Source organism: Mobula hypostoma, chromosome 1 (genome assembly GCF_963921235.1).
Source record: "Mobula hypostoma chromosome 1, sMobHyp1.1, whole genome shotgun sequence".
Classification (NCBI taxonomy): domain Eukaryota; kingdom Metazoa; phylum Chordata; class Chondrichthyes; order Myliobatiformes; family Myliobatidae; genus Mobula; species Mobula hypostoma.
In genome coordinates this window covers 45,236,505-45,252,212 of record NC_086097.1, presented here as the reverse complement: position 1 = coordinate 45,252,212, position 15,708 = coordinate 45,236,505, and the positions used below count along the sequence as shown (strand labels likewise).

At 40.7% G+C, this 15,708-nt stretch overlaps 1 protein-coding gene across 8 annotated transcripts in view; it reads left to right on the top strand.

Annotated features, from left to right (window-relative positions):
• eml1 (EMAP like 1) overlaps nt 1-15,708 on the top strand; it is a 234,399-nt gene that overhangs the window by 102,746 nt on the left and 115,945 nt on the right. For 5 of the 8 annotated variants that reach the window (XM_063047449.1, XM_063047414.1, XM_063047408.1 and 2 more), the window contains exon 2: nt 8,723-8,819. The exons of the other annotated variants lie outside the window; for them this stretch is intronic. Coding sequence is in view for 4 of the 5 variants with exons in the window: in XM_063047414.1 (XP_062903484.1) it covers nt 8,723-8,819 (97 nt within the window). In the remaining variant the exon portion in view is untranslated. The remainder of the gene's footprint in view (nt 1-8,722; nt 8,820-15,708) is intronic. 8 annotated transcript variants of the gene reach the window in all.

The window sequence follows — 15,708 nt, the reverse complement described above, 5'->3', positions numbered from 1 at the left end:
CCACAAAGCCTAAGCTTAGTGTCAACGAGCAGAGCGAGATCTAGCATTGGCAGCAGATCTTATGGAGGATTTGAAGTCTATTCTTTCCAGCACAGAAGTGGTTGTATACTCCAATAACACATTTGTAGGCCTGACCATTTCTAGTGGCTGCTACTGCCACCAACTTTAGCCGTCATATGTCTGAATGCTAGAACTAAATTGCAGCAGTTAGAATCCAAGAAAAGGTACATTGGACAAGTACTGAGGAAGCATACATATTTAATTTGTTGACTTTTTGTATGCAAAATGCCAGAATCTTCAAAAATTTGGTAAGGATTGTCTTTCTTTTGAGCCGGCTTTCATTTTTGCTGAGATGGGCATTTGATGGATATGAAACTGGTGAACTATGGGGAAACGGAGTTGCAGTAATTCGTATCACATTAGGTAGTAATGACAGATGGTCCAGGTACAAGTGAGTTGTCTTCCACCTTTCTGCTCCAACTGCTCCTTGTGAACACAGATGCTGTGACCACCATTTTAACTTGTAACACTCAAAAAATGTGCTTTAGCAATCAATGAGAATTGTTTGTTATATCATTATGGCAGTAAAGCAGCACCTACCCTGGTATGATCTGTATCTAGGGTAAGATATACAACGAAGTGAAGAACACTTCTCTTCCACACAAACAACTAAGTTCTTTCACAATCAGTAGTTCCACACTCTAGCTTGTGTTTTGGCTTATTATTGATAGTTAAATAAGATTGGAAAAGAAAATTGTAATAACATTACAGTTTTTCTACCACAGCTATGAGCTTTAAACATTTAGGCTTATGGTAACTAGTAGTTAATGCCCTTACACTCTGCTGTCGGTGGCTCCCAACACTTACCAACTCAATGTTTCATTACGTCATTCCATTATGAAAAATCAGATTAGATATCTCACACTTACCATTAACTGTTATAAGGGATTGTTCATTGCAGTAGACACTAAATAACCCATTACCTATTACAGCTAACAAAGGGAAATTGGTATTTCACCAAACAACATATATTTAAATTTGGGAGCTTCATAAAAAGAAAATGCTTTATGAATAAGTACTTTCTGTCTGTTCACATATTTACAGTTATTTGCCTAGCTTACTGGAAAATCTGAAATTTAGCCGGGAACAAAATGGCTTTGATTGTTTTTTTTTTAGCTTAAAAAATGCATTCTGTTGATTTATGAGAAGCCTAAAGTATGAATGTTTAGCTTGTGAAACTCCACTGCCTTTGAGCTGCGTGAAACTGCAGTATTCTGGGAATTTGTTGACTGACTGAAACAATGTTTCTACATTCAGATTGAGATTTAGATTTATTTATTATACATTTGTCGAAACATACAGTGAAATGTGTCATTTGCCTTAACAACCAACACAGAGGTGTCGCTACATTGTCTGGTGTCAATGCAGCGTACCCATAATGCTGAGCAGAACACAACAAACAAACAAAACGACAAAATGATCGTCTTTCCTCCATCCTGTGTACTCAAACAGTCCACCAAGGGTCTCCACATGTACTCCCGCTGAATCTTTGCACCCAGATTCTGGGTTAGAGAATGCCAGAAGACTGGGTCTAAATTAAAGGGCTAGAGAATGCCAGAAGGCTGGGTCTAAATTAAATTCTGGATGTGCAGCACAAAAATGGTACTCTGGCCCACCATATCCTCAAAAATTGACCCCTCTGGCCCACCATTTCCGCAAAAATTGGTCCTCTGGTCCACCATATCCACAAAAAATGGCCCCTTTGGCCCACCATATCCATAGCAATCTTTTTCTCCATGTTAGGATTGTATATTTCTGAGCTTTGGCTATTTAATTGTCTTTTTAATTGCTTCTTAAACATAGTTATTGTATCTGATTCCACCACCTCTGCTGGTAGTATGTTCTATATATCAACCGTGCTCTTGGCAAAACAAATACCTTACCCCTCAGATTTGCTTTAACCCTTCTTCAACTTGCCTTAAACCTATGCTGCCTTGGTTACGATGTCTCTGCCGAGGCGGGGGGGGGGTGGGGGGAGGGGGAATCTTTTTACTTGCCCTGTCGATTCCTGTCAAAATATAATATAGTTCTATCAGGTCACACCTCAGCCCATGGAAAATAAATTCATCCTATCCAGTCTTTCCCCATTTACTGTAGACTTTCGGGCAACTTCCTATTGAATATGCTCTGTAAACGCTTCAGTGCAAACACATTGCTCTAATAGTATGCTGCCAACACACGGTATTCCAACTGCAGTTTACTAGTACTTTGTAAAGTTGCAGCATGATGTCATAAGTCTTACGTTTTATGACCCAACCTATGAAAGTAAACAAGCAATTTGCTGCCTTCACTACTCTGTTCACCTGTATTGCCATTTTCAGAGAATACAAACTTGGACCCCTAGGTCTCCCTGTTCACCAACATTTCGTACTGTTCTACTATCTTATTTGGTAATACTTAACCAATCTCCACTGAAGCCCTCCAGTGGTCGGGGGTGATCACCGATGTTGCATCCCAGCTGCCATACGCAAGCCAGGGCAGTACAATATGGAGAACAAACTGTTGCCCATGCAGCTGATGCGTGCCTAGGAATGCCAGAGACCAATACGGTTCAGCACCAGCGGCATCTCACAAGTTACCAGGCAGCGTTGAACTCAACGTAGGACTCCTTGAGGGCACCAGCTTCCATTTTTTTTTAACCTGGGTTTTACTCCCGAAGTCGTCCCTGTGAGTGGGTATACCCGCAAGGCAGTAGGGGGCTGAGATCGGAGTTTTCCTTCTCCTAGATGATGAGCCCCATTTTCCTGAAGCGACAGATTTTAAGGAGGCAGTAACCTGCCTTTGCTCCTTCTCCTGTCAGTAGAAACGGTTCCACCAGCCTTGGTAGCTAAGCTACACGTGAAGGCCAGGAGTTGGACTTGGTTGTCAGAGGCTATTTGAGTTGCAGGCCATTGGGAGCATTTAATGGGTCGTGGGAGCTCATCCCCATTACCTCTCCCAGCTACCTTAATGAACCAGTCTCCATCATAGTGTTGTTACTGGACATTTTCATCCTCCTATGGTTGAGTTGAGCAGGCGGGCACACCAAAAACTTTCAAACTTGTTCTGTGGACAGACTGGAGACAACAATGAAAGGAGAGCCAGATTTAGTCAGCAGCCTATTAGTTTGCAAGATTCATTAAAATATAATCAAGTAACTTTTTGAAAGGAGGATTTGCAAAACAACTATTCCTGAGAGCTAGAGATAAGTAACCCTGATATTATCTCAAAGCGACGGTACACGACGGTGAACGTTAAACAGGCCAGAAGTGTAGATAAAATGACAGCAAGTCAAAGAGAAGTGTTCAGATTGGAACTTAATGTGATAGAGAACTACCATTAGACTTAAGAGGCAAGAGTTTTGGGATAGAATACATGTGAAAGAAAAACCAAACAAAAATGCAAATTCCAGCTATTTGTTCTGGTAACTGGGCAGATGAACACCACCTCATTACTAACTTGCTCTTTTTGCATGACTTGTTTAACTTAATTTATATATGTTTTTATTGTAATTTTTTAATGTATTGCAATATACTGATGCTGCAAAACAACAAATCTCATTACATATGCCAGTGACATTCAGCCTAACTCTGATACTGATTCAGATACAAACAATGAAAGACAAAATGGGCAGGGAGCAGTAATAAGAAACTATAAAAAGAGACCTGCAGGGGATTTTAAAAGCAACGCACAAATATTTTACAATTAGGTTCGGTGAAATGAGAGCAGTCTGGAGTGATGCTCGCCTCTTGAAAGCCAATTATGATGATGTTGTAAATTAAAGTTAGATAATAACAGTCGCGGTGAATAATTTTGTGTTGCTGCTCAACGAAGAGGAAGAAGGTAACATATCTAACATTCCAAGAAAACCAATATTGAATTAGACTTGGGAGTAAACAGAATTACTGAAGTAAAGAATGGCACTCCCCCTGTGAGGCAATCAGCAAAGGCCAGGTTGCTGCTGGAATGTGTTCCAGCTCTGGCATGCTGAAGCAACAGCTTTACTGCCTGGATGACTCCAGAGGAGCTCCATTGTAATCATTAGAGCAGGTGTCAATGTTCATCCGGGTGTGCTGAATACTCTCAGCAGGGGGACAGTGCTTATACTAAGCAAAGTATAAAGTTGCAAAGCAAGTAACTTGGCTGCAGTAGTAGGAAAAGGGGGAAGCCACTGCAGTCTGCTAGTTCTACCTTTTCACATGGAGTATAATCCAGACAAGAATGATATGTTGCACTTTCAGTGGTCAAATGTAAAAGGAAGGTATGCAATTAACGGCAGGATCCTTAACAGTGTAGGTTTTTGCAAATGGCAGAGGGGTTTAAAGTATTAAGGGAAACTGTAACAACTCCCTTATTGTAGATCAAACACAGAACATAAGGTGCGGTTTTAAAAAAACTTCACACCATTATGTCATCACATCGGACCAGCCTTTGAAAGCGAACCCCAACTCAATATTGGTGGTTGTGCATTGTGCCTATGTTTGCACCCCTTATGTTACACTACAACAGCACTGATGTAAAGAGAGATCTTATACTCTTGTATGATAAGATGGAGTTTGACATCAAGAGTCCATCTTGTTATGATCTTGCATTTTGTCAGTAGCTTCTACACTTTATTACGCATTGTTTTTGTTTTACCTTGTTCTTCCTCAATGCCCTGTGTCAGGATTTGATCTGTATGAGCAGTAAGCTTTTCACTGCATCTTGGCACACGTGACAGTATTAAACCAATACTAATGCCAGCCTCGGGTTTAAGTTCACAGTTCCCCGGAAGTGGCTGCACAGGTTCATCAGGTAGTAAAGAAGGCATGCAACATACTTGCCTTTGTCAGTCAAAGCACTGAGTATAAGTGTCAGGAAATTAATGTTGCAGCTTTATAAAACACTAGTTGGGCTACATCTGGCGGACTACGTTCATTTCTGATCTCCCCGTAACAGGAAGGATGTGAATTCTCTGGAGAGGGTGAAGAAGAGTTTCAGCAGGGTGCTGCTTGGATTAGAGGGCATGTACTGTAAACAGAGGTTGGATGAACTTAGGTTATTTTCTCAGGAGCAGTTGAGGCTGAGAGATGATCTGATGGAAGAGAGGAGTAGATGGAGTAGACAGTCAGTATCTTTTTCCTAGCATTGGAATGTTTAATACCAGAGGGCATACATTTAAGGTGAGAGGGGGTAAGTTCAAAGGAAATGTGTGATCTTTACGCAGAAGGTGGTGGGTGCCTGGACTGCACAGACAAGGGTGGTGGTGAAGGATGACAGATTTTTAAAAAATGATTAGCTTTATTTGTCACATGTACATGGAAACATACAGCGAAATGCATTGTTTGCATCAATCAGCGAGGATTGTGCTGGGGAGCGCACAAGTGCTTCTATCGTTAATGTAACATGCCCACAACTTACTAACCCTAACCATACATCTTCAAAATATGGGGGAAACTAGAACACGTGTAGGAAACCCACACAGTCATGGGAAGAATGTACAAACTTCTTACAAACAATGGTGGGAATCGAACCCAGGTCTTACAGTCGCCACTGTAAAGCATTTTGCAATCTGCTAGGCTACCATGCCGCAGATACACATTTTAATAAAGGCACATAAATATTCAGGAAATGAAGGGTTATGGACTATGTGCAGGCAGAAAGGAGGAGTTTAATTGCTGTCATACATTTAATTAGCTCAGCATACATTGCTGGCCAAAGGACCTGTTCCAGTGTTGTATTGCTTTATGTTCTATCAGGGAAGAATAATGTTGGAGTTCCCCTTTCATTACTGGTCCTGTGCCTTACTTCTGTCACTTGTGCACAGCACATAAATAGAGCCAGCACAATATAAAATAAAGCCAAATTTATGATTGCGCTATCACTACATTCCACGTGATCTCTCTTGTTCCTGTCTGCCTCAGGATATTTACCTGTCATTTACATTGTTGCCCCACTGGTTGGAAGGCTTCCGATACCCATAGGAGGCTACTGATAGTGTGGAGGGAGAGCAGTCTCAGATTAGATGGGGCATGACTTGGTTGGAAACATCAACCATTTTGGAGAGTGGCAAGAATGTGATATCAGAGCAATCAAACTTGCTGAGAGAGGAGAGCTGATGCGTGCATCATGGACACCTGATATTACCCAGCATTCTTAGCCTTTCCACAGTGCAATCCACAGCCTTGATGGCGTCTGTCTGAGTTTGTGAGGCTATATTCTAATTAATGGGTGAAGGTTACCCTATCAACTGAACCAACTTAGCTCTGGGTTTGCTTTCATAATATCAACTTTAATCTACACAACGCACATAAAAGTTGATGGTGAAGGCAGCAGGCCAGGCAGCATCTCTAGGAAGAGGTACAGTCGACGTTTCAGGCCGAGACCCTTCGTCAGGACTAACTGAAGGAAGAGCTAGTAAGAGATTTGAAAGTGGGAGGGGGAGGGGGAGATCCAAAATGATAGGAGAAGACAGGAGGGGGAGGGATGGAGCCAAGAGCTGGACAGGTGATTGGCAAAAGGGATACGAGAGGATCACGGGACAGGAGGTCTGGGGAGAAAGACAAGGCGGGGGGAACCAGAGGATGGGCAAGGGGTATAGTCAGAGGGACAGAGGGAGAAAAAGGAGAGTGAGAGAAAGAATGTGTGTATAAAAATAAATAATGGATGGGGTACGAGGGGGAGGTGGGGCATTAGCAGAAGTTAGAAAAGTCGATGTTCATGCCATCAATTTTAATCTACTGGATTGGAATAATTTGTTGCTATTGTATTTGTTTTACTGTTTCATGTTGAAACATGTAGAGCAAATATTTCTGTGTGCTTTCAGGCAGCAAATTAAAATACTATTTCCCTACTTTCTTTTAATGTGATGACTCGTGTTTGGATGCTATTCCCGGCGGTGGGAAACTGTAGGAGGATGTTTACTTACAATGGAACTTGCAATAAAATGTGGTTATTACCATCCACCAGCATGTGGTGAACAATGAATAAAGTTATTTGCCAAGGACATTGCTCTTGTATTACTGACCATTTGCTGTCTGTCAGACAGTCATTAACCAAATGAAATGTCTGAAAGCTTGCTAATTCTGCCACGTGGAATATCACCTGATACCAGTTTAATGGACAATGAGAACCTAATTTTCATATTAACCCTGCATTTTCTGAAAAGTGGTAGGGGCTGGTGGTGCATTTTGTTGAGGCTGAGTAATGCCACGTTAAAGATCCAGAGTCCTAATCGAAGTTGGGCAACCATCTGAGCTATATCTTTGCTGCCTCCAAATTTAATTTTTCTAGGATTATACAGAAGGAGGCAGGTCGATGTTGGTTCACAGGAGAGAAATCTCCTTGGCCCCAACCTACAGTGCTTACGTTCTGTACTCATACAACTTATTCTCTGTCACCATTGTTCATTTTATTACCATTGACCTACACCAAGGAGTAATTTGTAATAGCCATTTAACTTGCCAACCTGTCTCATCCAAGTCAGTTTGCTCTACTCTTGGTATTACCACTGGTGAGTGAAGAACCCATTAGAAACCACTGCAACTCACCAATGCTCGAAAGCACAAAATCACACCCAGAATTCTCTTTGCACCTTCACAGAAGCTCCCCTGGCACTCTGGAAATTATTTTACTGCCTGTGAAGTCTCACCTAGATTCCATAAATATTAGCTGGACTGAATGGTTTGTCTTATGCTGCACCTTCTCTTCTATGGGTAAAGTGTTTTCAGCCGTTCTGACAATATCAGCGTGCTGCAGCTGCAAATGTTCAAATCGTTTTCTAACATGATGAGAGGGTAATTTTCACCTCCCGTGCCCATGGGAACAGCACAGCTTTGCTCCGTTCCTAACTCTACTACCAGTGGTTTTGGCGTCAGTTGAGATACCTGCAGGATTTCACAGAACTACCATTGTTTATCGCAAATCGTAATTCCTTGGACAGTTGCCTTGCCAGCGATGCTGTCGGGAAACTAATGAATTCATAAAAGTTGAATTAAAAATTATCTAGCAAGGCAGGTGTGCTCCCGTACAGTTTTAGACCTTGGCTGATGAAGGGTCCCTTCCCACTCTCCCTTCCTCTTGCTTGCACTTTCAGGTACAACCTTTAGCTGCCACAACTACCTTGCAGATTGATGCTAGTGGGCTGCCTCCGTGTTTCAAGTGTTTTCCTCAATTTTACTGGAAATAACCTGTGAGTCAGACCAGGCCTGGCTGACAGAATCACCCAAGCTTTTGTTGAGAGTTTCCACTTGCCGATGCTGTCCATTCTCTCTGGGAGTTCAAATTGCCCCTTGTGTCTCTTTCATGTATGTGGTTTGGCTTGCAGCTTGTATTTCCTGGAACAAAACAGTTTGACGCACTCAGCAAGTCAAACAGTGACTGTGGAGAGAGAAACAATTGAAGTATTTGGTCAATGATCCTCTGAAATGTGAGAAAACAAGCTTGGTAAATTGCAGGGAAGGGTATGAAATAAGCTGAGTGGCTACCCAAAATTGTTAAACTCAGTATTGAGTCCCTATGCTCAGAGAGAAGGCAAGAAGCTGTTCCTTGAGCTTACTTTGGGAATTATTGAGATATGTTGAAGACTAAAGCCCGAGTGGGATGGGGACTTCAAGTGACAGGAGACTGGAAGCTTAGAAATATTGCTGACTGGAGGTGTCTTGCTAAGTAGTCACCTGACCTGTAATTGGTATATCCATTGTAGCGGAGACCACATTGTGAACACCAGCGTAGTACACGGCATTGGAAGAAGTGCAAACGAACTGCTGTTTCACCTGCAGGATTATCTTGGCCCCTGGACGGTAAGGAAGAGGTAAAAGTGCAGATATAAAAACCTCCTGCTGTTGTAATGAGAAAGCGCGATGGGAAAGGGAATAATTTCTGAGGATGAAAAGTAGATCAGGGACCCATGGAAAGAATGTTCCCTTCAATGTGCTGAAAGGTGAAGCAATTAATTGGAAGATGTGCTTGGTGATGGTATCTCAGTGGAGAGGGTGGAATTTATTGAAGACTATCTGTTTTATGCAGAGACTGGTGGGTTCAAATGTGAGGATGTTGAAAACTCCATGTTTTTCTGACTTAAAGGAGAGGAGGTAAGAGTAAAGCTGCAGGAAGCAGAGAAGTTGCCTTTGAGAGCCCTATTAACTGTGTTAGATAGAACCATTTTTAACCATTTCTTTTTTTTCATAAAAATGGCTTTATCAAAGCCACTTTTATGGACAAACATACCATAGGAGGAGAGTAGATAGATGAAGAAATTCAAAGAATGGAACCGGATTCTTGGAGAAAGTAGAGTAGGAGAAAAGGTAGTTAAAATGGGTATGGGAGTTGGTAAGCTTTTAATGAATATAAGGGAGAGGGATTGTTAAATGTTGGAAGAGCTCCAATACCATGATCAACAGAATGGTAAAATGAGTCAAGGGAGGAAGACTGAAAATGACTGAAAGACCACTTCATTCACTTTGAGAACAAGTTTAGCAGGTATAAGAGAGTTGGTAAAATTCTCAGCTGTGTTTCTTCCATTTTCTGCAAAGCTGTTCTTCCACCCCATCCTCAGCAGGAACACGGATAAGGATCTGATCCCTTTCTCCACATTTTCCACAGTCTCTACAATCAGTAGACCATCCTTAATAATTTCCTCACTTCCACTGGGATTCCACCCATGAGCACATCTTCCCCTCCGCTCCCTTTCAAACTTCTCTAGGTACCATTTCCTTTATTTTTTGCTGGTCAACTCTTCCATCTTCAACATCCACTTCCCTCCTCAAAAGCCCTTTGCTCTGTAGTCAGGGGTGAAGATGCACTTTCCCTTTTCACCTCTAATCTCTAACATCGTTTAAGAATCTCAGATGATCTTTAGCTTCCTGCTCTCCATGACTTTAAGTCTCTGTCCCACTACCCATCTCGCGTTCTCAGCCTCCATTTTTATTCAACAATGCCAAAAGAAAGCTCAAGGAATGTCATGTCACCTCCCTTGATCGCTTTACCTTCACCTGCCCCCTCCTCCAGTGCATCATGCACTCTTCTCTCTTCATTTTTCCACTTCTGATGAAGTGTTCTTGTCCTGAAGTTTCTGTCCTTTGCATGGCTAACCAAATTCTTCCAACATTTTCTATTTTTATGTCAGATTTCCAGCACCTGCAGTATTTTGCTCCTTGCTTTTATGAAGCAGGTTTTAAAATATTGCACCTCTACAAATTGCACCTGATTTGTCTACAATGGTTGATTCAGATCATCATACTGAATGCATCTAAAGTGGTGTCATCCAATATTTCAGTGAAGGTTTCTGCCTGTGCCATATGGACAATTAGTGCAAGGTTAAAAACATGCATGACAACTCTATATAAGTGATAATGAGGTGTGTGTTGTACTACTTGCCTACTATTTATATGTTCCAGCTTATATAATTACTTATGAGCTACGCTTTATATTAGAACAATTAGCTAATTGGATATTTATTTGTACTAAGTGGGTATGTTGTTGAAATGGCTTCATTAATGAAATATTGATGATTTTACACAATGAAAAGTTATTTTATCTGGCTAGTTTACAAGGCATCAGTATGAAATTCCAGTGTAAAGCTCCTGTGAGTGATGAATGTAATGAAAGATATTTTCACTCTTTGACCTCTTCTGTACAATCTGGATAAAGAATGATGAGAGGAGGCAATCTATCCAATCTAATCTTTCCACCTCAATGCCGCAAATCCTCATTACTAATTTCCTTTTCCTCAATTCACTTTATTTTGGTATAATGTCTTTCTCCATCCTGATTTCCATTCATACTGCAAGCCTTTCTATTACCCTACTGAATTCCGAACCTTTTATTTCATTGCCAAGGTTATTAATATCTTGAAGTAGACTAAATGTCAGGCTATTCAAATGATTCACAGAATGTGTGCTTTTATGACTAATACATGGGATGAGGGTGTTACTGTAAGATCAGCATTTGCTGTTCATTTCTAAATGCCCGGGGGGGCGGCGGTGAAGAAAGGTAGTGAACTGACTTCCTGAACTACTGCAGTGTGGGTGCTGAATGCATTCCCAAAGGCCATTAGATAGGAACCTCTAGAACACGGGTTCCCAACTGGGGGTCCATGGAGCCCTTGGTTAATGGTAGGGGTCTGTGGCATAAAAAAACGGTTGGGAACTCCTACTCTATAATCAGTAAAAGAATTGTAGTAAATGTTCAAATCAGTATGCTATTGACTTGGATGAAGTGGTACTTCCAAGTGCCGGCTTTTCAATATGATTGAGGTAGGAACTGATTGCTTAAGACACCTTCAAGTTGTTCTTTTAGATTCAATGCTGTCATGGGTATTCTCATTGACTTCAACTATACTTTGGTTCCTTGACGTCGTACCAAGTCAAGTGCTTCCTTGATGCCAAGGGGAATTATTTACAGCTCCCCTCTGATATCTGCCTCTTTTTACCATGTTTAGATCAAGGCTGTACTAATGTCTTGAATTAAATGGATTCAAAGTTCAAAGTACTTTTTAGTATCAAAGTACATACATGTCGCCATATACAGCCCTGAGATTCATTTCCCTGTGGGCATACTCAGCAAATCTACAGAATAGTAACTATAACAGGATCAATGAGAGATCAACCAGAGTGCATAAGACAACAAACTCTGCAAATACATATATAAATAAAAAGCAATAAATAATGAGAACATGAGATAGTGAGATAGAGTCCTTGAAAGTGAGATCTTTGTTGCGGGAACATTTCAATGATGGGGCAAGTGGAGTTAAGTATAGTTATCCCTTTTTGTTCAAGAGCCGATGGTTGAGAGGTAGTAGCTGCTCTTGAACCTGGTGGTGTGAGTCCTGAGGCTCCTGTACCTCCACCTTGATGGCAGCAGCAAGAAGAGAGCATGGCAAGCACGGCAGGGATCCCTGGTGATGGAAGCTTCTTTCCTGAGAAAGTGGACTAAGATGTTAGCTGTCCTGTGCTATCACCAGTGGGATCATCAGTTGATCTGCCACCTGTCTTCAGGAGTTTCGGCCCGTTTACGATCAAGACTTCCTCGAGGTGGTGGGCCAGCAGTGCTAAAGCACCACCTCCCACTGGTGAGCTTAAAAACTTGGCATCTGCCTCTTTCAGGGTTGTTGGTCACTTCCATCCAACAGATAGTCTGCTCTTCAGGTGTCTATGCAACTACTGAAGGGTTTCATGTAGATGTGCTCAATGGTTGGCAGGGACTTATCTGTTCTGCCAGAGCCAAAGTTAGCACCTGTCAGCAAATTATTATTGAGTAAATGCTGATGCTTTGCCATGTTAGTGACCCATTCCATTGCTTTGTTAATGATTAAAAGGAAGTAGGTGGAACAATGATAGGGTGAATTGGATTTACAGTGTATTGGAGGTACAGCACTGGTATTTTGGCAGTATTTTTAGGTGTGTCCATGCTCATTTTGGAAGCTTTTTACATATTCATAACATAACTTACACTTGATAAACTTTCATTGATACTCCTGATTCTATTATTGAATCTCAAAAACATTTCATTTAATCGACATGTGCAGTCTCAGCTTCGCAGCTAAAAAGCAGCACACAGCCAAAAGTTTACATCAGTTCTGAGATGTCACAGTGAACTGTTTAAATAAGAGCATGAAATATAAGCAGGAATAGGCCATGAGTCTTTTGAGCCTGGTCTCCGTCTAAGATCATCCTATTCCTCTGGTTCATGTTCCTGCCCTCTCCCTGGAGCCCCCTTAGTTCAAGCCTGGTGGGAGAGAGAACCACTCAGAGTCAAACTGATCTTGTAAGAAGAGCTCAACCTGTCATTGTCATGGTGGCTTTTCAAAATAAACAACATGTGATGTTGCAGTTCATTTATTGATCTTATTTCCCTCAGGTAATTACAGTGCATGTACTTATGTCCATTTGTAAACCCAGAAACAAATAGAAATGATAGACTCCTTGTACCCCCAGCTGTGCCCTAGGATGAAATACCACCACACTTTTGTTCATGTCTGACAACAGAATTGGAAAATATAATATTTTCCACCTGTCTGCTGATTTGCAGCACCCACTGTTTTTCATCTGCAAGTAGCAATCAGTGTAGTTATAAAATAACTGCATTCTTGTTAGAATTTGTGATGAATAATTTATCCAGATTTATAATTAGAATCAGGTTTAATATTACTGCCATACTGTATGTCATGAATTTGTTGCTTTTGTGGCAGCAGTACATTGCAATGCATAATAATAAAGAACCTATAAATGACAATAAGAAATATAAAAACTAGCATTAAATGAGCAGTGCAAAAAGAGACCAGAAAGAAGGGGAAAACACAGTAGTGTACAATGTCCATTCAGTAATTTGATGGTGGCGTAGTAGAAGCTATTCCTGAAATGTTGAGTGTGTGTCTTCATCTGAATATCTTAATTAAATACTATTAAGTTACATATGAAAGTGAAAGTAAAAGTAAACAGCAGCACATTTAGACAGGTAAAGAAAGTTCGTGTTGATGATCTGCTCTTAAAATAGGTTACATGACCATTCGAGCCTGGAGGGGGATTTTGTTTATTATTGTCACATGTGCAGTGAAAAGCTCGTCTAATATACTGTTTCATCATCATCATCATCAGATGCCATGCCCAGTTTGAGCTTTGACTGCCATGGCCCACGCACTCCTGTTTTGGGTCAAGTGGATCGATTCATTGGTATTCATTTCCAGTTCTCTGATTGCTGTCTCCATCATCATTTGTCTTTGCCTTCCTCTTGCTTTCTTCCCTTCAATCTTTCCCATAATTACCATGCATTCTAAATCCTCTTTACTAATCACATGTCCAATGAATTCACGTTGCCTTTTCATGATCTCATACATTATTTCTCTTTTTATGCTTGCTCTGTTCATGACATCCCTTGTTAGATATTTGTCCATGATATTCTTTGCATCCTCCTCAAAAACCATATCTCTGCTGCTTCAATTCGTTTCCTCATGTTACTAGATATTGTTCAACATTCTGAGCCATATAACATAACTGGATAGATGTAACATTTCAGTACTCTGAGGCGGGTTGTCATGCTTAGTTTAGTATTGGTCAGTATACCCTTCATTCTCATAAAGATGTCTTTTGCCATCCCTATTCTTCTTTTGATGTTCAAGTCGCACCTGCCATCTGATGTCACCCAGCTTCCTAAGTAGCAAAAGTTCTGTATTTGTTTTATGTCTTCCCCATTTATTCTCAGCCTACAGATAGGATTCTCCTTTTTGGATATCACCATACATTCTGTCTTTTTGCAATTGATAGATAGACCTATTTTTGCACTTTCTTCAACAACTATATCAATTAAGTTTTGTAGTTCTTCCTCTGTACTTGCAATTAACAGTGTCATCCGCGTATCTGAAATTATTGATGTTTTTACCACCAACTTTGATTCCCAAGATGTCTCTTCTTTTTTGTAAAATTGTTTCACTGTACACAGTAAATAAATCGGGGAGAAAACACACCCTCATCTAATGCTTCTCTTGATTTTCATAAACTGACCCACTTCTCCGTCTATTCTTACGGTGGCAGTTTGTTCCCAGTACAGATTTCTGATTAGGCGGAGGTCATTTGAATCTAGATCTAGAGTTTCCTGTAATATTTCAAATAACTTATTGTGCTTCACTTTATCAAATGCTTTTGTGTAGTCGATAAAACAAACAAATCTTTTTGCACTTGAATAGCTCGTTCTGATAGTATCCTTAACATCAATACTGTGTTTCTTGTACCTTTGTCTTTCACAAAACCACATAAATATACTGTTTATACAGATCAATTCATGAGATTGTGGCTTTCCTCTTGGTTCAGGTTCATTGGCTTTTTCCTGTTCCTGGTTCTACAACAGACACGACTTGGATGAAAGCTCATGGACTTGAAACCTTAATTCTTTTTCACCCTCCACAGAAGCTGCTCAACCCACTGAGTATTAACACCATTTTCTATGTTCACTTCCAATTTCTAACACCTGCAATGTTCAGATTTTGGGCATTGGAATTTGCTGTGATTTGCTCTTATTTTAATAGATTGGATATGATTTAAATTAAAATAAAGAATGCTGGTGTTACTCTGTATATTGGGCAGTATCTCTGGAGAAGGAAATACAAAATATTTCAGGTTGATGTCCTTTAATTGCCTCATCCTCAGTGGTTGGGAAAGTGTTGTGAGGAATTCCTCACAAAGTGTTGGAGTCCATTATTAAGGATGAGGTTTCACGATACTTGTAGACTAATGATAAAATAAGTCAAAGTCAGCATGGTTCCTGCAAAGGGAATCTGTTAGACAAATCTGTTAGAATCCCTTGAGGAAGTAACAAGCAGGCTGGACAAAGGAGAGGCAGTGGATGTCATTTACTTAAATTTTCAAAAGGCATTTGATAAGGTGCCTCACATGAGGCTGCTTAACAAGATAAAATCCTATGGTGTTACAGGAAATATACTGGCATGAGTAGAAGAATGGCTGATGGGCAGGAGGCAGCGTGTGGTAGTAAAGAGGGCCTTTGGTTGGCTGCCAGGGACTAGTGGTGTTCCTCGGGGATCAGTTTTGGGACCGCTACTTTTCACATTGTTTGTTAATAATTTAAAGAGTGGAATTAATGGCTTTGTGGGTAAGTTTGCAGAGGATACGAAATAGGTGGAGGGGTAGATAGTGCTGAGAAAGCAATACAATTGCAGCAGGACTTAGACAAATTGGAAGA